General features: G+C 44.9%; 1 protein-coding gene across 5 annotated transcripts in view; it reads right to left on the bottom strand.

Moving 5' to 3' along the window:
* Positions 1 to 15,915, bottom strand: part of XXYLT1 (xyloside xylosyltransferase 1) — a 34,902-nt gene extending 18,987 nt beyond the window's left edge. For 2 of the 5 annotated variants that reach the window (XM_085898045.1, XM_085898043.1), the window contains exons 1-4: positions 15,758 to 15,915; positions 15,075 to 15,232; positions 10,413 to 10,650; positions 5,486 to 5,740 (exon numbers count right to left, since the gene is read on the bottom strand). In XM_085898045.1, coding sequence (XP_085754171.1) covers positions 5,486 to 5,740; positions 10,413 to 10,614 — 457 coding nt within the window. In that variant the 5' untranslated portion in view covers positions 10,615 to 10,650; positions 15,075 to 15,232; positions 15,758 to 15,915. Of the gene's footprint in view, positions 1 to 5,485; positions 5,741 to 6,502; positions 7,500 to 10,412; positions 10,651 to 14,719; positions 14,741 to 15,074; positions 15,233 to 15,757 lie in introns of those variants that run through there. The other 3 variants (XM_085898044.1, XM_085898046.1, XM_085898047.1) reach the window with 3 other exon arrangements.
* Positions 15,916 to 21,951: the final 6,036 nt, after the last annotated feature.

The raw sequence follows: 21,951 nt of genomic DNA on the forward strand, positions 1-21,951 counted from the left end.
CACCGAAATTGGCATGCGAATCATCCTGCAAAAACCCCCGGGCCATGCCCGCGCGACCGGTCGAGGGTCCCGCATGTCCGCCCAGGTGTTCGACCTGAGTCGATCAAAGCGTTCGTTCCGCACGCGCCAACGTGGCCTGCACTGTACATTTCCTGGTTCGATCGCAGCTTCGCTGGCTGTAGAGACGAGAAGACATTCACCATCTGTGGAGAATCCACTGCTGCCAGCGAGGACCGAAGGTACATCATCATGGATAAATCTGTGCACGTCTCACAAGCGGCGTACGTGTCTGCTTTAGAGCACATTCCATAGAGTGTGCACGGTTCCGCCGTTACGCACGTGGCCAGCGCTCACGTTCACATGACTCCGCGAGTGTGTGCACGGGGTGAACACCAATATGTGTCAGGTATTGAGTTTGAAAAGGAACAAGCCGCTTCTACCCGCACACTCGTATCCTGTCGAACATGGCGTGGAGTCAGCTTTAGCGGCCTCCGTACGCGTTTCGTGCAGCGTGGGCGTCGTGCTGGCTGTGTTTTCCGTGCCGTGTAAAACACCATTCGTGCAGCCTCTTAAGAGGTACTTATTGGCATGCCTTTTTAATGCAACCGGCAATCTTCCCCAGATCATCGGAAGCTCGAGTCGATAATCCCGCACCAACAAGCACACCACATGACTCGGCGCTGCAGTTTCCCCACCGTGGCACCACACACGCTGGCCTCCACGAGGCCCCACCTAACAGCGAAGGCACACGTGGCTGACTTACCTCAGGAATAATCAGAAAAGAAGAAGAGGAGGGATGAAATGAAGGAAAAAATTATCCAAGCAACCCTCGGTATTAGATCATCGCAATGCACTTCCTTGTTGTCCCGCAAAACCAAAGGAAGGGGACAATCGACACGTATAATAATGGAATAACTGTCTTGGGACTGTTGTGTGCATGTGGTTCCAAGAACCACAACAATATATATATATATATATATATATATATATATATATATATATATATATATATCATATAAATATATATCATATAATTTGCACAAATTTCAGCATGGATCTATTATTTTTTCAAGCTGTGCAATAAAAGGTTCACGCCAACTTTGTGCAACCGTCATAGTAATGCTTTCATTCACACTGTAAATACGAGGTGTGTTCAAAAAGTATCCAACCTTAATTTTTCGTGCGTAAACAAATGAAGCTAGGGAGGCGTGGTTTGGTGCACGTATGTAGGCGATCCTAATCCGTATGCGTGAATATTTTCCCGCCTGCAGAAGCTGTCAGTCGCCGACAGACCGCCGATGAGTGAGGAAGTGTAAGTGAGCGCCGTCGGATTTTCATTTTTGACAAAATGACGGATCACTGTGATCTCATCGCCAGTGATCACTGTGTTGAAGAAGTTGGCATCGCTGTTCACAGTCTCCAGCATGTCCTGTGTGATCTCCAAATGGAGTTGCTTCTGCTCGATCGTTAGCAGCTTTGGCACGAACTTCGCTGAGATTCTCCTTAAGCCCAAATCCTCAGTCACAATGGAATGAACGGATCCAATGCTGACGCCCGCCTCGTCTGCAAGTTCTCTGATCGTAATTCAACGATCCTGCATCAGCAGGGTCCTCACTTGGTCAATGACGATCTCATTTCAGGATGTTGAGGGCCCACCAGAACGAGCTTCACTTTCCACTGATGAGCGACCATCTTTGAAGCGGTTGTACCACTCTTTTATCTGTGTGGTGCCCATTGCTTCGTTCCCGAAGGCCTGTTGAATCTTGCGGATCGTTTCCACTTGGAAATCGTCAAGCTTTACACAAAATTTGATGCAGTAGCGTTGTTCAAGTTTTTCCGTCATTTTGTCAAAAACGAAAATCTGACGGCGCTCACTTACACTTCCTCACTCATCGGCAGTCTGTCGGTGACTGACAGCTTCTGCAGCTGGGAAAATATTCATGCATACGGATTAGGATCACCTTCATACCTGCACCAAACCACGCCTCCCAAGCTTCATTTGTTTACACACGAAAAATTAAGGTTGGATACTTTTTGAACACACCTCATATATACTCGTAGATATATACATATATATATATATATATATATATATATATATATATATATATATATATATATATATATATACATATTTATATATTTAAAAGACCACAGACCACAGCACTGGTCAGATAATTCTGTACAAAATGAAGATGGTGGCCAAGATAGGCACATGTTCTGTGGAACAGGGCACAGGGGTGTATGGGGAAGATCATTGTGAAGGAGAACATAGAATCGGTTGAAATTCACATGAAACTGGTTGCATAATGTGCTGATGCTCTTCTTTGAAATAGTTGTGTTTGAGTTGTACGGTGAGTTAAAAAATAACCATGAATTGGTGAGCGATGTTTAGCATCCTCACATGCAACAACCTGCTGTCACCCAACAAGCACTCAATGTGTCGATTTGATAATGTTGGAGAATCTCAGGATTCCAAGATGTGAAATTGCATAAGACTTGGATATCAGCGTTGCAAGCATGGAAACAAATGTTCGTTCTCATTTTGAAATTCAATAAGGTGAGTGAAAACTGGGCACCAAAGGACTCCTACTTTACAAAACTTCAAAGGACATGGATATTCTAGAAAATCATGGTTGGGAAGTTCTTGTATCATCCACCATGCACAGTCAAGCACAGTCCAGACTTGTCACCTTCTGACTTTCATCTGGTTAAACTACCCAAAGACAAAAAAAAACCCTCTAATCATGATACAAAATTCCAAGTAAAAGATTAACTTTATGCATACATGACATTCTGCAACAAGAAGCGTCTTTGCGGACTGTCGACGAGACGAGGAATCTCCATGTGGAAGATTAAAATGGGAAGTAAATGCATTTCTGTCGTTGGTTTGAAGAGAAAAATTTGGTTGTTGGAAAAACCAAATGTTTACCCCAAATCATAAGGAAGACATCACAGAAAGATGCTAAATAATCAGGAAAAGGGCTTATTTTACCACTGGATAAAGACTACAGGTCAATTAACAAATAATTCAGGTCAATGGCATTAAAATTGCTTTGTGAGGATGAGAAAAATCTTGAAAGTTTCAATATCTTAATGCAATCATCAGCATACGATATCCATCCATCCAGTGGGACCATTCCCTGTACAGAGAATTGGTGCTGACAACACAGCCTCCTGGGATATCAGGAACAACCCTGGATGAGTCACCACTCTGACACAGGATACTTGAATGGCTCAATCATTCCAACAAGCTGGTAATCTTTTTGCCGACCTCAGAAGGATGATAGGCTGAGTCAACCAAACCTGGTATTAATTCAATGGCCAAGAAGGATTTGAACTCAGGATCCTCGGATCCCAAACCTGCCACCCGAGCGATTAAACAAAAACCAGGCATATACTATATGTATCTATACTAATAAATATGTGTGTATGTCACCTCCATAACTCAAAATCCATCAAACCTATTAGCGTGAAACTTTGCATGGATACTAAGGGAATGCCAAGGTAGTGCATGAATACAAATTGGGTGTTTGGGTTAATTTAAACACCCCTTTTGAACAAAATTAACGGCCTTACTTAATTAGCTTTTATCAAGGTGTCATCCTTGGTCAGCCCCTTAATAAGCCCTCTGTCAGCTTGCTGTAGCCTTAATTTGCCATTTTGTTCGGCCTGCTCAACAATGCCTTGATTTGGAACAGGCCGCAACAGTTTCTTCATGATAAAGCACTCAAAATATTTTGTTTTTCACTATCCTCGCTCACGTCAATTGAATGCCTCATCATACCTATGAATCGCTAGATACAGCACAATGCTTATAAACGCCTGGAGACGCCAGTGTTCGTGCCTTTATTTAATTTCTGCACATGCCATAACCTCGAGAATCTCTTAACCTGAGCTGAATTTCTACATCTAAACTGCGGAATTGACCTTAGCAGCAGTACTGACCGCTAAAAACAAAAGTGTTCGTTGGTCCAATTCGGACATTGTTTGACATTCCCGACGTCTCGATACCTCTTCTTGAACTTCGTCTGAGTCACAGTATCTCACAACTGCTAACCGTGGAACGTCATTTATATCCACCTTCTCAAGTGTGACGATGAATACCACTCCAACTTTAAACATCAACGTCCGTTGGTTGTTAACGTTTTCTGCCATTTCGCTTATGAATCTCTCCAGTGATCTGGCAGACATGGGTACGTCTTTAATTCTGGAAATGATTGTGTCTTTACTGGGCAAACCATTGAACAAAACATCTGAACAACTGAGAAAATCCTCTTTTATATAATCCCTGTCTGTAAATGGCTTTCCATGTTTTGCAAGACATTTTGCGATTTTGTAGCTTATCCCTCTGTGGCTTCATTTTTACTGAAACAGATGTTAGTAAAGACAGTGCTTTGCTTTCCATACCTTGCTATGGCCCGTTTGATTGACTCAGCCTTGTCCGCCTCATCCTTGAAGTGTTTCTCATGTTTTGTCTGAAAATTTGATCGTTGGAGACTTGATGTGCGGCAAACAACGCTCTCACAACATAGAGTACAAACAACACAGTCTTTATGTTGAACAAATCAGTATTCGTCGTTTCAAGAGGGCTGAAATGAGTGAACATCTAACCTTTCCTTTTTGGGAACCGCCATTTTGTCCAAAAAAAAAAAATGTGATCAGTAGCACTTGTGAGATTTTCTACGAATCAAGATTGGTTGGCCAAACTCCTCCTGTAGTTCTCGACTGATTACATCCAGACTTGCTACTAGGATCAACATGACCCCAATTAATATATAGGAGTGTTATAAATTTTGCCGGTGGTATTGGTCGAATGGGGTGGGGGTGGGGGGAAAGAGAAGCAAATTATCTATGTAAATGTGTATCATGTAGCGCCGCCTCCAGGTGGGAGACGGTATTACAAGTCCTCACCATGTACAGTTCAGTATTCCTGTCCCCACATTTTCCAGTGCTGTGAGGTGTTTTGAATTATAAGTAGGTATGTTATTGCTTCATGCATGTAACCTGGGTTATTTATTTTTTCCTATACCAAGCTGTCAGTTGCCTATACACCGCCCAAATAAAAAGTATGTGTCAGAAGAACGAATGCTTGGAACAAGATCGCCCGTAAGACAGGTGCTCTGTTAGTTTAGTAAATAAACCAACTGAATCGTTTTTCTTTCTCCATCAAAGAGCTTTCATTAGGTATCATAATTTGGATTCTAAATTATGATACCCAATGAAAACTCTTGTTTTGTTCTTTTTAGAGATTGACAGAGCAGTCAAGCATAGTTTTTAATCGGGTCCTTTTTTTTTTTCCAACTTAGTTTCTTCGTTGTTAATTCGACTTTTATTGTGCGTGCCACTTCAAATAATCTTGCGTGCCACACATTTCTGACCTTTGTGCTAGTAAATCATAAAGGTGGGGGGAATGAACCAGTCTTTATGGATGGGTTCTTTGCTGGTGAAAGTACAATAATTATTCCTTGAACATTAACTGTACCTCGAAAGCTCGCATGCTCAACCATGGACTTCATGCAAATCTTGAACTTTTCCTGCAGACCATGGTTCTGGTCCACCTTGGTGAACATGGACAGAATGTGGTATTCCTTGAGTGCAACATCTGATGCTCTCGTGTCCAAGGCAATGGCATGGTGATCTTTCCCTCCAGCGGATTTGTGTTTCCCATGTAGCACTTCCCGATCTGGTTCGGGGCCCAAAAGCCTCCCCGTTTGCTGCACGGCCGTAATCAGTGCTCCTGTAATGGCAGCACCACCATCAGACTCAATTACCTCCCGTCCACATGGCAAGACCGGAAACTTTAAAAATTGTGTGCAATGCTCCTTCCAGGTGTAAACTGTACAAAATGATGACAATCTACATATTACATTTGCAGAAGGGGGAAAATTGCAAAAATAACTTGAGAAAAAGGAAGGGAATTATAGAAGAGACCAGTAGAGAGTGGTGTGCAAAGAGTTTCATCATTGTTACATCCAAAATTTGTAGATAGCCCACTCAAACGATGAATTGAGGAATTGAGGGTGGAATCTTTTTTTAAAGGTTATTTTAATAATAAATGTATTTTTAGAATTATTTTTTATAAAAAACCAAGACATTCACCTTGGAACCACAAGGTGGGTTGGCATGGAATGACGAAAGGAAATCATATGATCTTACTATAATTTCACCGTCTGTCCGTCTGTCTGTTCCCAGGTACCGCAAAAACAGCTCAACGATCGCAACCATTTTTTGGGTGTGTAATCCTGGGACCCCTTGGAGTAAAATAGGCATAAACATAATAACATGACCCCCTTCACGGCTCCCGTAGGGAGCGAGTGCTTCTCGTCTTGTATAAAGAAAGTTTAAACAACTTAACAATACTCATAGTGGTGATGTTGAAATCAGACTGATAATAAATCAAACTTTTCAAAATGTTTCATTTCACTCATTTTAAACGGAAGTTCAAACCAAAGAGTCCAACATGGAGCTTCGCAGTGAAGTGGAAGTGATTTTTGCTCACGCCAAATATAAGCAACAAGGATGGTTGATGAAGGTGATGTTAGCCGACTTCCAAGCAGATGGAAGATGACCTTGGGGCAAATGATAGGGTGAATAGAGCAGAATATTTGTGAAGCACAACACAACATGCCTTCTTTTGGTTAAATCCGTCAGCAAAGCGAAGGGTAAGAATGCCTAGTCATTCTTACCTTGTCTAAGGGTTTTAGGTGGCATGTGTTGAGGTTAGTTTGTGTTCTTCCAGTATGATGTCCTCCCTCTCCTCTCTGCTCCTTTCAATCTTTCACCCCACCAGTCCATTCCAAACCCTCTGCTACTCTCAACCCCCATCGGTCTGTTACAACAATCCACCTTCTGTCTTTCTCAATCCACCAATAATCCCCTTCGCCAAACCTAATTTCGACAATCCCTCCTTCACCTCATCACTCTTACCTTCAGCCCTGCAGCCGGTTGGTCGTCCCTCGGTCCGTCTGCATCCCACTCCGTTGCCACTCCATCCAACGCATTGTTTAATTGGGCACATTCGGTCGGTCTGTATTCATTTATCCTTCGGATCGATTGGATTATCTTCACCGCATTGGGCTTTGTCCCTTCTCACATGCGTGTTCCTGGCACATGTGATGTCACCAAGGTTGAATATAAAATGTACATTATGTTCCACACATGTCTTGCTTCATGCATATTCATGTTTTGCCTCATGCATTTTCATGCTCCACCAATGTCTTGCCTCATGCAAACTTATGCTCCGCCCATGTGCTGCATCATCTCCACTGCAGACAGCGAGCAGACACTTCCCGGTTATGGCAGCATGTGTGGTTTTGTGGAAAAGGCATGGTTTTTACCGACGCACTTAGAGTGTTTAAATAAAATATAAAAATATTTAAATCTCTGCAAGTATTGATTAAACTGCCTGGAGCACTCTTATTCCAGAAGTGGGACAGTAGACCATTCCAGGATAGTAAAAACCTGACCACGCTCGTGTCGCCACCAGGAGGAAGAGGAGCGGCCATGTAGAGCTCGCTTCATACACGGTCTGTCACTGGTTCGTCCAACTCTCCTTGGTCTTCCCTCTTATTGAAGGCCAAAGCAGAAGCAGCCAAGGCCTCTGTCAGAGCTGCCATGGGATGCAAGTCATACGAAGCTCGATTGCTACTCAAACAGCAACAGATGCAGTAACAATTTAATGCTATGCAGCAACAGATATATTTTGAACAGCTGAAGCGGGAAGAAGACGCTGCTGTAGCTCAGGCTCACATGGAGGCGATTACTGCCACACTGCATTAAGACGAATTTCACAATACTTCAGCAACTGGATTATTACACCTGTGGAGAAGGTCAGAATGCTCTTGTCCAGGGACACTACGTCATCATTACCATCCATTCTGTCTGAAGACGATACTGAAGGTATTCCACTGGATACCTGGGTATATGCTGATCCAGCTATGTTGCTCGAACCAGTGGCATTTCAAACAGACTCTCTTTCGCCAGCCAACAATGCTGCAGCACCAGCATCCATGGAGAACCCATTGACATCAAACGTGTCCAGCAGGCAAGTTCTGTCTGTTCAGTATAACATGATGCCAGCTCTATCAGACACAACTCACCAGCCACCACCGAATGCCCCACACACAACCTTCATGTCATCATCCTTCTCCAATGCTACGAGTCACAGCTGCACGTCGACCCCTTCTGTGTGTTAATGTGCCCCATTATCAGCTCATGAGTCACAAATCTGGCTCAGGTTACGACCGCTCAGTATCCCACCGTGTATACTGATCTTACTTCGCCGTGGGATTACAACTGACAACCAATCGGTGTATTTCTCATCAAATCTAACATACACCCATGGTGTACCTGCATATGCTGTGAGGCCATACAACACACATTCGGCAACAACATTTCCAGCCATTCGCTATTGTGTCAAGAAGTCAAGCCATCAATCATGCCAACAGTGATGCCTACCATGTCAGACTGTGTAAACCATTTGTCTCGTCAAGACTTAAGTTCCAAACAGAATTTCAGTGTTTGAAGATAATCCTGAGAAATTCAGGACATGGTGTGCGGCCTTCCAGAACATGATCAGAGTACTGCTAGCATCCAATGAACAGCTTAACCTCATTGATCAACATATGGCTGATGGTTCAGGATCCAAAACACTCGTTGAGCATCTTAACCAAGTCTACATTTCTAACCCTGATGTCGGTTTAGAGCAAGTCTGGAATCACCTTCAAGAAATATTTGGCATTGATGAAGCAGTTACATAATCATTGCTAAACAGGCTGGAACTTTTGCCTCAAGTCGCTCCTCATGACCACAAAACTTTGCAGAAGTTTAGGGATACCGTCGAGAAAATAGAGGCTGCCAAAAATTATGGTTCTCTTCCCGGACATGCAGCTGTCGATATGTCTCTGTCCCTCAAAGCAATCATAGTGAAGCTTCCACCCGACCTCGTGGATCATTGGAAGATGGAGATCTTCAGGAATAAAAAAAACCCACAATGTCACCTTTCCGCCATTTTCGATGCTCGCCTCCTTCATTCAGCACAATGCAAAGATTCAAAATGACCTCAGTCTGATGGTTTCCTCAGGAAATGATGACAGATCACGTTCTTTGGCTACAAAGGTGAAAGCTCCACTCACTACGGGGAACAGAATGTCTGCCTTCACTCATGACACTCGTCCAAGGGTCAGAGTAAGCAAGACCGAAGTCACGGGTGAATTGCTGCCACAGGATGTTGAGCACCCGACCGCCGCAGTCGCGTCGCCTTCTGAAAATTAGCACACTCGTCATCGAATGGAAGATCCGCAACAATTCTGCCCTATTCACACTCACAGGACCAAACATCCTCTTGCGCATTGCAAAACATTCAGGGATGCCACAGATCTTCCATGCTCAGGTATTTCCCCTCTTTCTCTTGTCATTCTCCCCATTCCCCCTCTCCACCAATCCAACCCCAAGTCCTCAACCCACCCTCCCAATCCCAAGTTTTCAAACTCATCCCCACCCTGGATTAAACCCATGTAGGATTAAGCCTGTTTTCAACACCTGTGTATTGGCCTGGTACGTGGTTTATTATCCCCAATATTTTTGAAAAAAACGGGGGGGATATTGTATGTCTCATGCCCCCCTTGCTGTGTGTTGTGTGTTAGCTCTCATACGAGTCTCGACAAGGTATGCAAAAAAAATATCTGTTCCTTCTGTCTGTCTGTCACAATATTTCCACCTAAACCGTTGTGAAGAAATTCACCAAACTTGGTAGTTATGATCACCGCATGGCATGAAGTGCAAGTGTCGTATCATTTTTGGCCCTGCCCCCTGGGGTGGGATCTTCAGGTCACATGGGTCAATACTGGAAGAAAAATTTTTTTTAACTAAATTTTACATTGGGTCATTCCTGGTGGAACTTTTTGAGATCTTTCAACTCTGCTTTAGGTGGGAAGCGTGGGGATTTGCGATGGCACACCATCGACTTCGCTCGAGTTGGGAGTATAACCACGACGTGAGTCAGTCCACAGCCGTTGGCAATTAGCACCAAAACTCATTAGGGGTGTCTTCAAATCGTGACAGTTCCTCGCGGTTGCTCGGTTTCAGAGTCCTAAATAAATGGGGAACTTATTGCAGCAGTAGGTTCTCGTTCGATGTTTTTTTGTTCACTGAAAACTGAAGCAAAGATCTGTCCAGCTTTCCCGCCGGATGACGTATAGTCTCTTTCGATGGTCCGTCGCTAAATTGATGATCGTGCGGGTGGAGGTGTTTGACCTCACGTCCACCCTGCAGTCCACAGTCACAGTATTCAGTAGATTACTAGAAGTTACCCACAAGCAGGGGGTCATCACATATCAAAGCTGTACCATTACATTAAGCCTTGAAAATTGTCAGCTGTCGAAACTTAAAAACCACATCTTTCCCAATACCTGCAGAGTTCCGTAACTTGGCACCAGTTTCTGCAGTCTTGGAGAAGAGACGGCGCGTGGTACTCGAAAAGTTCTCGTGATCTCCTGCCAAGTAGTAAAACGCCACAACAGCAAGAGATGCGAGTATCATACAGAGAATATGCTGAAAGCGTGAAGAAAGTAGCCGTGCCATCACTGCAGCCAGCAGCCGATGAGCTCTCATGGATCTTTGCACCAATGCAGTCAACACAGGAACATCCTGAAGAGCAGCAAAAAAAAAAGAAGAGAATTGGATGATACAAAACAACACACATGTTCATGATTCAAGTCAGGTCAGGTCAGGTCAGGAATGGGAGCATGCGCCAAAACAGGGCGTCGCTGCATCCACTTTCTGCTGGTACTCCAGGGGCCTCTGTCTGGCCATCCCCCAGGCAGAAGTCTGGCCCATCCCAATTTCCTTGAGATGCCGATCAACCTGCTGCAACCACGAGGCACGTGGTCAGCCCATTGGCCTCCTCCACTCACAAGGCTCCCTCGCTGAGAGAATCTGATGAGCAGGATCAGCATCAGGAAAACGAGCCACATGTCCATACAGCCGCAGCTGATGCTCACGGACTATGCAGTTAACAAATCTCATTTAAGTCTCTCTCAGCAACCGCTCGTTGGACACAAAGTCTGACCAGCAATAGCCAAGGATTCTCCAAAGAGACCTGGCACCAAAGGAATTAAGTCTCCGTCTCACATCCTTGGTCAAAGTCCAAGTCTCACGTCCATAGAGCAAGACTGGAAGCACCAAGGACATGAAGACTCGGACTTTCGTCCTCCCGCACAGGTACCGGCAGCGCCACATCGCATTATCCAATGAATCCATGACACCCCAGGCTCGACCCAGATGTCTGTTGACCTCTGACTCACAGCCAGCAGAAACATGAATATCACTGCCGAGGTAAGTGGATCTCTCCAGGACATCAACATCCTCACCACAAATAGACACAGACAGGACAGCAGCATCCAAGATGTCATTGAAAGCCTGGATCTTAGTTTTGACCCAGGAAACTCGTAATCCCAGCGGCTCAGACTCCTCATTCAGCACCTCGAGGGCCCCCAAAAGGATATCTAAAGTCTCCGCAAAGATGGCTGCATCATCTGCGAAATCAAGGTCGAGATCTTGACATTCCCAAACGATACACCGCAGCTTGATCTCTCCGACATGCTCCCTAGAATCCAGTCCATACAAGTGCTGAAAAGTGTGGGGGCCAGTACACACCCCTGACAAACTCCAGTAACAACTGGAAATAAGTCAGAGATGGTGGTACCACCACATCTCACAGCACTCTCAGTACCAGAGTGGAGTTCAGACATCAGATCGATCAGTTTTGATGGCACCCCACGAAGACCAAGAATCCTCCAGAGGACATCCCGATTCACTGAATCAAATGCTTTACAGAGATCAACATAGGCTGCAAGCAGCCCCTGCCGAAACTCTCGTCTGCGTTTGGTGAGGACACGAAGAGCAAGGATACGGTCAATCGTTGACCTCTTTGGTGTAAAGCCTGACTGCTCTGGACGCTGGTGCTCAAGCAGATGGTGGCAAACCCTATCAAGAATTATCCGAGCAAAGACCTTGCCCGGCACTGAGAGCAGCGTCACCCCTCGGTAGTTGTTGCAGTCTTGGCGATCACCCTTCCCTTTCCAGAGAGGGACAAGGCCCCTCTTCCAGTGAGTTGCGATGATGCCTGTGTTCCAGGTAGAGCACAGAACTCCATGCAACGACACGAGTGCAGCATTTCCACCAGCTTTGACAAGTTTAGCATGGATGCCACAGATCCCTGGAGCTTTACCCCATTTCAACCGGTTCACCGCAGCCTGTGTTTCCACAAGCGAAGGTGGACCACAGTTGATTGGAGGGTCAGCAACAGGGATTGTAACACCCCTGACGTCCATCTCGACAGCTGGGGGATCAGCCTGGGACAACCACTCAAAGTAACAGGCCCAGTGGGCCTTCACTTCAGAGTCCTCTGTCAAGAGCCGACCACCCTCTGTTCTAACTGCAGTACACCAAGGGACGGGCTTGGATGAACGCAATGTGCGAATTGCCCTGTAAGCAGGACGAGAATCACTTAACCACAGGTGATGCTCTACCCCCTCACAGATTCCTCGCACATAGGCCTCCTTGTCCACCCTCAGTGCACGTACAGTTTTACACCTCAGTTCCCTGAACAGCTCAGCTCTGCCATTCAGCCTTGCCCTGCGACTCTGGTCAATGGTGTCCAGTGTCCCTCAAGACAAAATTCTTCTTTGCCTTACGGTGAGTTCCAAGACATCCACCGGCAACATCAAGGACGGTGGTCTTGAAGGCACTCCACAACTCCCCAGGACCTCCCAAAGCACCCAGACCCCCAAATCTCCATTCAGCTTGTTTGCAAACTCCTCAGCTACCCTCTCATCCTTAAGCTTGCCAACATCCAGCCTCGGCTGGGATGGTACCATTCTCCTGGATTTAAGGTGCAACTTCAGAGTTGTTACAACAAGCCAGTGGTCAGTATTGAGGAACTGAGCACTCCAGTGGACCCTGCAGTTCTGGATCATCCTCAAGCGACCATAAACGAGGACATAGTCAATCTCCTTTACCACACCGCCAGCACTGGAATACCAAGTCCAGCGATGAGCTTGTGGGCACTGAAACCATGAACCGGCCACCCTAAGTCCATGACTTCTTGCAAAGTCAAGGAACTTAGTGCTATTCTGGTTCACAGTTCCAGATCCATGGGGACCAACACATGTCTCATAACCATCCCTATCAGTTCCAGTCGATGAATTGAAATCCCCCAAGACTAGAAGTGTATCTCGTCTGGGGCACTGATCAACCATCAACCACTGAGGAAAAGGAGGATTAAGAGGAAAAGGAAGAAGAGGAGGAACATGGGAGGAGGAGGAGGATTAAGAGACAGGAATAAAAAACTAGAACGGGCACTCAGTAGAGCGCATACCTTCGCCAACGCTACATTTTGCCCCCCCCTCCCACCACAAACCGTTGATTGTGAGGGTATTTAATCCCATACCACATCTGCCATCTGATATGTGTTATGATGGCTTAAAACATTAAATTTCCTGCTGTTTGACACTGATTCACGTACATTGTACAATTTCTGTATGAACTCCCTCACCTTTTTGGGTGTCGGTGTCAAGTCAATCTGATGACAACTGGTCACATTATAAGAAATAAGTTCAGCGACACCCTCCCACCCCCCCGCCCCCCAATGGTTTAAACTCACCAATAAAGTCACTGTCAAATATTACACATCACAGGATAGGGAATTGAATTCTAAACATTTTGAATCTACTTACATGCAAATTGTATAAGAATTGACCGCGTTATGATAATAAATGTCGTTGACCCCCCTGACCTTTGACCCAAACCGCTAACAAAGGTAATGACGTCATTGTGTCATATCGTATATCACAAGATGGGGCATTGAATTTTGAACATTTTGGCATTGGTTGCATGCAAATTGGATACAAATTGACCGCGCTATAGTAAAAAGACGATTTTGACCTTTTCATGACATTGACCTTTGACCCGATCGCTCCCAAAATCTAATCAAATGGTCCTCGGATAATAACCAATCATCCCACCAAATTTGCTGCGATTCAGTTCAATACTTTTGGAGTTATGCGAATAACAAACAAACAAACAAACACACATATTCACAAATAAATACACAGCGATCAAAACATAACCTTCGCAACAAAGTTTGCGAAGGTAAAAACATGTATCGGAATGAGTATGAGGTAGAAGACCAGACCCAGTGGCATAATGGTTGGAGCATCTGCTCTGAGTCTGGGAGATCAGCTGTCAAAACCTTGGCCAAGTCATACCAAAAACTTTTTTTTAATGGTACGTGCTGCTTTCTTACTTGACATTCAGCATTTAAAAGGATAAAGCATGGACAAACAATGCTGGGGTGGCACTGGCAAACAACCCAGTACAACCCTTGCCAAGGAAACTGCTTCGGGAGTACCAACGCTCTGTAAAGAGTCTGGTACATTAAAATCAAAATGAGGTTGAAGAAGAGGTTGTTAGAAATAGGGGAGGAAACACAAGGTTCATAATCATATTAGGCATGGACAAGAATAATGGAAACAGAGACTACATATAAAGCAAGGGGCAGTCTTTGGTATGTAACAGGTGGACATATAGGTGGTATTGTATGGGCGAAATAGGACAACCAGCCAACTGAATGCCAGGCAGCTACAGGTAGTGCTAATAGGATTTCAGGTTGTGTTCGCAGAGGGATAGTTTCTTGATCGAAGGCGATGGTGTTTACCTTATAGGGGCATTTCGTGAGGCTCCATCTGGATTATCGTGTCGTCCGTCACCTTTTCTGAGAAAAGCCATAACTGCTGTAGGATTGGCTCAGCGTAGAGACAATGAGATATATGTATTCCAGGACCAGATAGAGTAAGCAAAGAGGAGCGGCTGATGCAGACCTGACCTTTTACATTAGAAAGGAGGTGATGACAATGGGTTTTGATAAAGATGTTTAAAACAGCATTGGGTAAATGCTTGGAATCAGAGGGGAGAAAGGGGTACAGGGACATTGGTTGGAAAAGTCGTGTCTGGATATTGAGATGTTTATAATAATAATAATAATAATAATACGAAGTTTACATTTTATGCACCTCGTGTTTTGAAGCATGGTGCTCATCAGTTCAGGCTCCCCCTTCTATTGCATCCTCCACTCTACCCCAGACCCCCACCCTGTTTACTTTGAGTTTCAGGGGTGTGGATATGGCACAGGTATGACGAAATGAGTGGCCTCTTCCTGCGTCTGGGTTTCCTTGGGTGGTAGAGGAAGAGACAGAGAAAGGGAAGCGGAATAGGAGGGAAAAACACTTTCAGCCCCTGATTTTCGGAGACTAATCACTAAATTTAGTGTGAAAGTGAGGTTGCTGAAAAACATACACTATCGAGGGAATCCCAAAAAACGCTGAACTTAACAACTACTTAAAGTTAAATACATTCAATATATTCCAACCCCAATAAAGGTATTACGAGTGTGTTGCAACAAAAAAAACAGTTCCGAGTCAAAACTTTTAAAATAAAAATAATTAATCAATTCAGTGTCTCCCAAAAACAGAAAAACAACTTCGGGATTCGACCAGAAGACAAGGACGTGGCTCGTCGGACACGATCGGCCCCACCGAGATACAAACAAAAAGGTTGAAGGTTGGGGATGAAAAGGGAAGTTTTAGGAAACTTTCTGAGCTAGGCCCGAGCTCTGCCACAAGCGTCGATGATGATTGAAGGTCCGCAAGGGGAATCCCTAGCGGCGGCTCGTTGCTCCAAACACAGCGAGTATTACCATGCACGGAGCACGACCCTACGCCACAAGAGCTCCGCCAGACCGTCCTCCTCGGTGCTCCGCACACCTTCCGGCCGGGCTGTTCAGACTGACTCACTACAAGCCCCGAGCAACGCTGCCCCCTTGAGCTTCCTCCGCTCCAAGGACTCAAAGGAAACACTGCTGGTTTTACCGGCTGATCACGTTTCGAGCTTATTTAGCCGGTATCGGTTATATGGGCTTGATGAGAACTTTACCGGTAAAGTTATGCTTTGGGGCAAATCCGCTTGTGATATCACAGTGGAAGCAGAATTAATGTCTGATTAGTAAATTAAAAGGGGCTAGAAGGGATATAAATAATAGGACTGCGAGTCCTGAAGCTCACCTGGATCAGGAGCAAGTCACTCAAATCCCCCCCACCCCCCCCCCCCACCCCATCGACACCATCTGCACCCTGCTCTTCCTCTTGAGGTCCATCTGTGAGTGTTAAATCCCCTTGCACTTTTTAAAATTGGTCAATCCTCTCTCTCCACAGTTTAGATCAGCAAGCTCACTTTCGATTGTTTCAAGATCAGCCACTTGTGTGGTACTTGGCACGTCAACGTTACTGTCGCTCTCCTCTACTACATGTTCTGCAAATGGTTCAAACATTGGCTCTGCCAAATATGCTCGACCCTCCTCAGTAACATCATCCCCAATGCCAAAGTGCAGCAAGTCCAGTTTAACTCCACCATTGGCTTTGTACGAGTCAATCAGCCCAAGTATGGTTTCAACAGAACCATCATCGTCACCTTTGAGAACGACAGAAACTTTTCGTTCTATCAACTCTCCCTCGATGGTATCGTCCCAAGTGTTCAGCCGCTCCTGTAACATCTCATCCATCCTTTTCCCAGGCGATTGTGGCCCCAATAAGCCTTCATCAACTAACACTCGCTCTTGTTCTGTTACACGAGTTTCCAACTTTTGCACCTCCTCAGCCAAACGACCACCTTGGCGCTTACAAAATCCCAATTCCTCCACCTGCTGTTGCATTCTGGCATCCACACAAGAGCGATAGCCCTCTAGGTCCTCGTTTACTTTGTCAATTCTTTTATTTGTTGACCCAATTTCTTCTTCCAACTCCCCCCCCCCCCCCATTCAGATAGCCTGGGTTTTACCCTCTTCTATTTTCAATGCCATTTCCTCCCGTTTTAGCTCAAATTCAGTCTCCAATTTCGTCTCAAATTTTCCCAGTCTGTCCTTCATTCAGAGTCCCATTCTTTTCTCTATTCCATCAATTCGTGCCCCCAATTCCTGTGTTATTCCCTTCTTAATTTCATTCATTTGATCAGTGATGCCTTTCATTTTCCCTTCAATTTTGCCTTCCAAGTGTCCATTCATTTCCCTCATTTCATTCCTTTGTTTACTCATTTGTTCACTCATTTCATTCCTTTGTTCATTAATTTTGTTTTCCAATCGTTCATTCATTTCCTGTATTTGGTCATTAATCTTGTTTTCCGTTCCCTCCCCGTTATTCCTTTGTTCAACAATTTTGTTTTCCATTCTCCTCATGCTATTCCTTTGTTTATCAATTTGTCCCTGCAATTGCTGTTGCATTATTTCTATCATTTTGTTCCTGTGTTCATTTTGTCTCATTATTTTCTCTCCAATTCCCTTTCTAATTATGTCTTCCATTTCCCACCTTTTTTTCATCAATTTGTCCCTCCAATTGATAAATTTGTCTCTTCAATTCACTCTTCATTAATTCCATAATTTTATCCATGTGTTCGTTCTGTCTCTTCATTTCCCTTCCAATTTTGTGTTCCAATCATTCATTCCCTAACCTTATTTCATTGCTTTGTTCCAACGTGAACTGGAGAGCCAATGCACCCGCTCCCCACATCCCATTTCCTGCTATTGTGGAGGGGGGGGGGCGACGCTTGGGATGGGGAAAACTTCAACTCCATCCTTCTCAGCCAACTCCACCCTCGGCTCTCTTCCTTCATACTCACTATCTAGCATGAAGAACGCCATCTTGTGAACCATCTCATCCAGTCTTTCCCTGCATGCGTTTAATTTCCTCAAAAAAAAAATCCCCTTAAATTTCCAAGAGTTCTTTTCTCCCGACACCAATTAAATATAAAATTTGTACCTTCATCACGACAAGCCCATCTCCCTCAATGGTAGAGAGGTGATCGTTTAAAGATTTAGGTTCCCAATTCTTTTTTTATTTTTTCCTTTTTGTAAAAGCTGAGCTCGCTCTGGCACCAAATGTCGAGGTCCCGATGGATTAAAAAATCCCACTCCTGATCAACAATTTTTGATCAGGGTTCAAATCCCACTCTAATGCCAATTGTTGTGGTTGGCGGAGGGGGGGGGGCTCGAGAAATCCCACTTCTGACACCAGATGTCGTGTCCACGCCGGCTAAGACTGACCTGGATGGATAGCCGAACAGTTCTATGTTGGAGGCGAGCACGTGATCCTTGGAGATTATAGTGCACATGGGATGGAGGGTGGCAAAGGCATGTACCAAACGGAAGCACCAAGGGTTTATACTCGAACCCACAACAAATAGACAGACACAATCAATATTAATAATTAATGGTTTTAAGAACATAAATCAAATATTTATAATGGAAATAAATCAAATGTAATAATAATAGATGTAATAAAATTAATCAAATCATGAGGTAATTTAAAGCCTAGAGTGGAGACGTCTCCACACACAGTTACAAAAACAGACAAGAGGAAAGATAAATTCAAAGAAAATCCCTTCCTTTATTCTGGCACTTAGCTTTATGTCCAGAGATGATCTTTTATGAGCTTGGGGATCGAACTGCGTCGTCCTGTGTGGGAAACTGCACCAAAAATGGTGCAAAGCTGCTCTCTGGGCAGGCAACTTGTTTGAGGTATTCGTGTGGTGCGATTCAACGCCATGGCTCACCAACCGCCTCACAGCTTCTTCTTATGACCAAATATGCCGACCCCACTCCTCTCAACACCAGGTCCGCTTGCCACAATGGCCTGCCTTCCTCCTCCAACACACAACTGGATAACGCCTAGTTATTTCTGAGACGCGCTCCTCTTCTTTCTTCTCTCTCGTAAATGTACAACGTCAACTCAGCTAAGCAGTAACGGCTCGCTTCTTATTTCAGCACGTGAACAAATTCAACCCAGTACGAACAACAAGAATCACGCTGCTATTTCGTCGTGCCGAGAGGAGAAGCCAGCCAGCAAAACAGTCTCAATGGCGTCCCTCGCCCCAACTAACTGCTCCCCGGTCGTACCCTCTTGTGTCTCTTGCACCTTCTCATGTCCCCCGACCAATCATCAGCCTCAAAGGGATGGCTTGCCGTTACCATCTAGGAAGATTAGCGGTTAGGGTGGTGGCTTGGGATCCTAGGGTCCTGAGTTTGAGCCCCATTGACCACTGAATTAACACCAGGGAGTTAACTCAGCCTGTCATCCTTCTGAGATCGGCTAAATGAGCACCAGTGTACTGGTAACAGGGGCACTGCATCAGCGGCATAGCCACGCCCCAACCAACGATGCAACCAGCAGTCAAAAAGGCTGTACATAATGTGAACCAAACCGGGAAGGTGGGGTTTCTTGCCTACTTGGAAATGTTCGTCGTCGATGATGAAAGCGTGGTTCTTTTATTTCCGGTTTTTTAAATGCAAAAACGTAGGAAAAAGTCACAGAGGGCAATCACATCCTGGGAGAAATTATCCTTAAACCCTACCTAGTTAACACAGCGCAATCTCTTCATGTAGTGACATAACAATCTTAAGCTGACAGTTTTCCCTACTTAAATTACATCGAGATGTCTCCAGCTCGTCCACAGACCATGCTCCACCATAAAATCCTATCTCTACTATGAAGTTCTTCCATCTACCCCACAAACATAATATTGAACATGAAAAACACAAACATACCCCACACAAACACAAACATAATTAATGAAAATAAATGAAAAATCAAATGCAGGTGAGTGACCCGAGACAATGGAAAAGCTTGGATCATCATTGCTTACAATGTGCAAGCATAACTCACTCGTACCGAATAAATGCCTTCCGCTTCTCCTTCATAGCATTCCTTATCTCACTACGGCCATCATTGTGGAACCGCTCCCTTTTCCGTGAAATTATTCCCACTGCTTCGTAAATAAATGCAAAAACTTTTTTTTCTACACCATTCTATTGCTCTGCTCATAAATTATATTTAATTTCCTTAGAGAATACCAGAAACATTACTTTACAACCGCTTTGCTTTCAATCATTTACCCAATATCCCGCACCCATTTTTCAAATCCTCCGAGTAAACGTTCCCGAAATCATTTGCTCCTCGGTGTACCATCACCAACGTCTTCCCTGTCGTGACCCGATACAATATCATTTAACCTTCCTTCAACATCCCTCACTTCTGCCCCTTCAAAATTGCACAGAACTCCATGTATAATCGTATCAGAAGAGATTAGCAAGCAGGTGGTCAGAGGAGAAGGATGGTAGGGATGGATAGTTATGGCATGTGTGGTGATTTGGAGGCAAATGGCATTTGTTGTGTTGGTGTATGGGTCACAAACAGGAAGGACTGAAGCACAAAAGCAGGAGTTCAAGGTCGGTCTGGAGAGGATGGGAGTGGTTGAGCTGGAGGTGATGCTGTTCATTGCGGGGGACTTCAATGCACATGTGGGAGTAGCGGAATCAGGTAAAGAGGAATGTGTTGGTAAATTTGGTTAGGGAAGGAGGAATAGAGAGGGTCGGGATCTGGTAGAGAAATGGGATGGCCATAGCTGGTTCGTTCATTCAGAAGCAGGACAGCCACAAAATTACTTGCACAAGTGGACAGCAAAGAAAGGAACTGGATTTGTTGGTAGTGAGGAAGAGACAGTTGTGGAGGATCACGGATTGTAAGGCAGTGGCAGGAAAGCATGTTTCCACCCAGCACAAGCTGGTAGTCTGATATGCACATGAAGAAAAGGAGGGAGGTTCAGACCAGGGGTCGGAAGATGATTAGGTGGGGAAAGTGCAAAGAGAACATCGCTGTAGAATACAAGGAGAGATTGAGGGACAGGTATGAGGAACATAACAAAGAAGTGGAAGGTTTGGAGGAGGAGTGGAAGGAGTACCGAGATGTGTTTAGGGGAATTGCAGAAGTTTTGTGTGGAAGGACATCAGGAAAGAGTACATCATCGATTCGAGGAAGAAATCAGGTATGGTGGACAGAGGAAGTAATGTAGGCAATTGGGGAGAAGAAGGAAATTTGGAAGAGGACCGAGAAGATCAAGGATAGAGGGGGACAACCAGATGCAGGGTTGCTGCATCTGTATGGGCAAAAGAAGAAATTAGTAAGGAGAGCTGTGGATAAGTTGAGGAATGATATGGTAGAGGAGGTGTGTAACAAGTTAGAGGATGGTGGGAAGGTGATCCATAAATTGGCTCATGACAGGGATGAGGTTAGTAAGGACATGAAGAGGGGAGGGAGGGGTGGTGATCAAGTATGGTGGTGGGAGGCAGTATTTAAGCTTTGGGTATTTCAAAGATCTGTTGAACTGGGATGGAAGCAATGGCGATTATCGAGCTTGTGTGTTATGTAGATGGGAAAGTGAAGTGGTAGAGATCACAAAGGAGGAGGTGTAGACAGCAGTAAAGAGGATGAAGAAGGGAAGAATGCCAGGCATTGATGATGTGCCTACAGACATTATAGTTTCTGTGGGAGAAGTTAGAATCAGTTGGATGAAGAGGCTGGTTATTACAATATGTGTGAGAGAGGTTTAAATTCGGGAGGATTGGAGGACAGGGCTAATTGTGCCAATATGGAAGAGGAAGGGTGATGCTCAAGATCCGGGGAAGTGCAGAGGCATTACGTTACTCAGTCATATCATGAAGGTGTTGGAGCGTATTCTGTATATGGGAGGATAAAGAAGAGTGTGGCGATGGAGATCGACGACGAGCAGCAGTGGTTTAGAAAGGGTAGGGGGACGATGGATGGGATGTTCATGCTGAGACAGCTGGTAGAGAATTTTGGAGGAAGGAAGGATCAGTCAGGGAAATAGGTTTGAGTATCTGGGAGGAACAGTGACCGGGGATGGTAAGTCGGAGGCAGAGATGTGGAGTAGGATTCAGGTGGGTGCGAATCCATGGAGGTAGGTGGAGGGAGTAATGCCAGACTGAAGGATATGAAGAAAATTGAAAGGGAATGTTTTGGTGACTTGTGTGATGCCGTCCTATATTTT

This window comes from Eptatretus burgeri, chromosome 10 (genome assembly GCF_056783735.1).
Source record: "Eptatretus burgeri isolate ZD-2024b chromosome 10, Ebu_testis_v1, whole genome shotgun sequence".
NCBI lineage: Eukaryota > Metazoa > Chordata > Myxini > Myxiniformes > Myxinidae > Eptatretus > Eptatretus burgeri.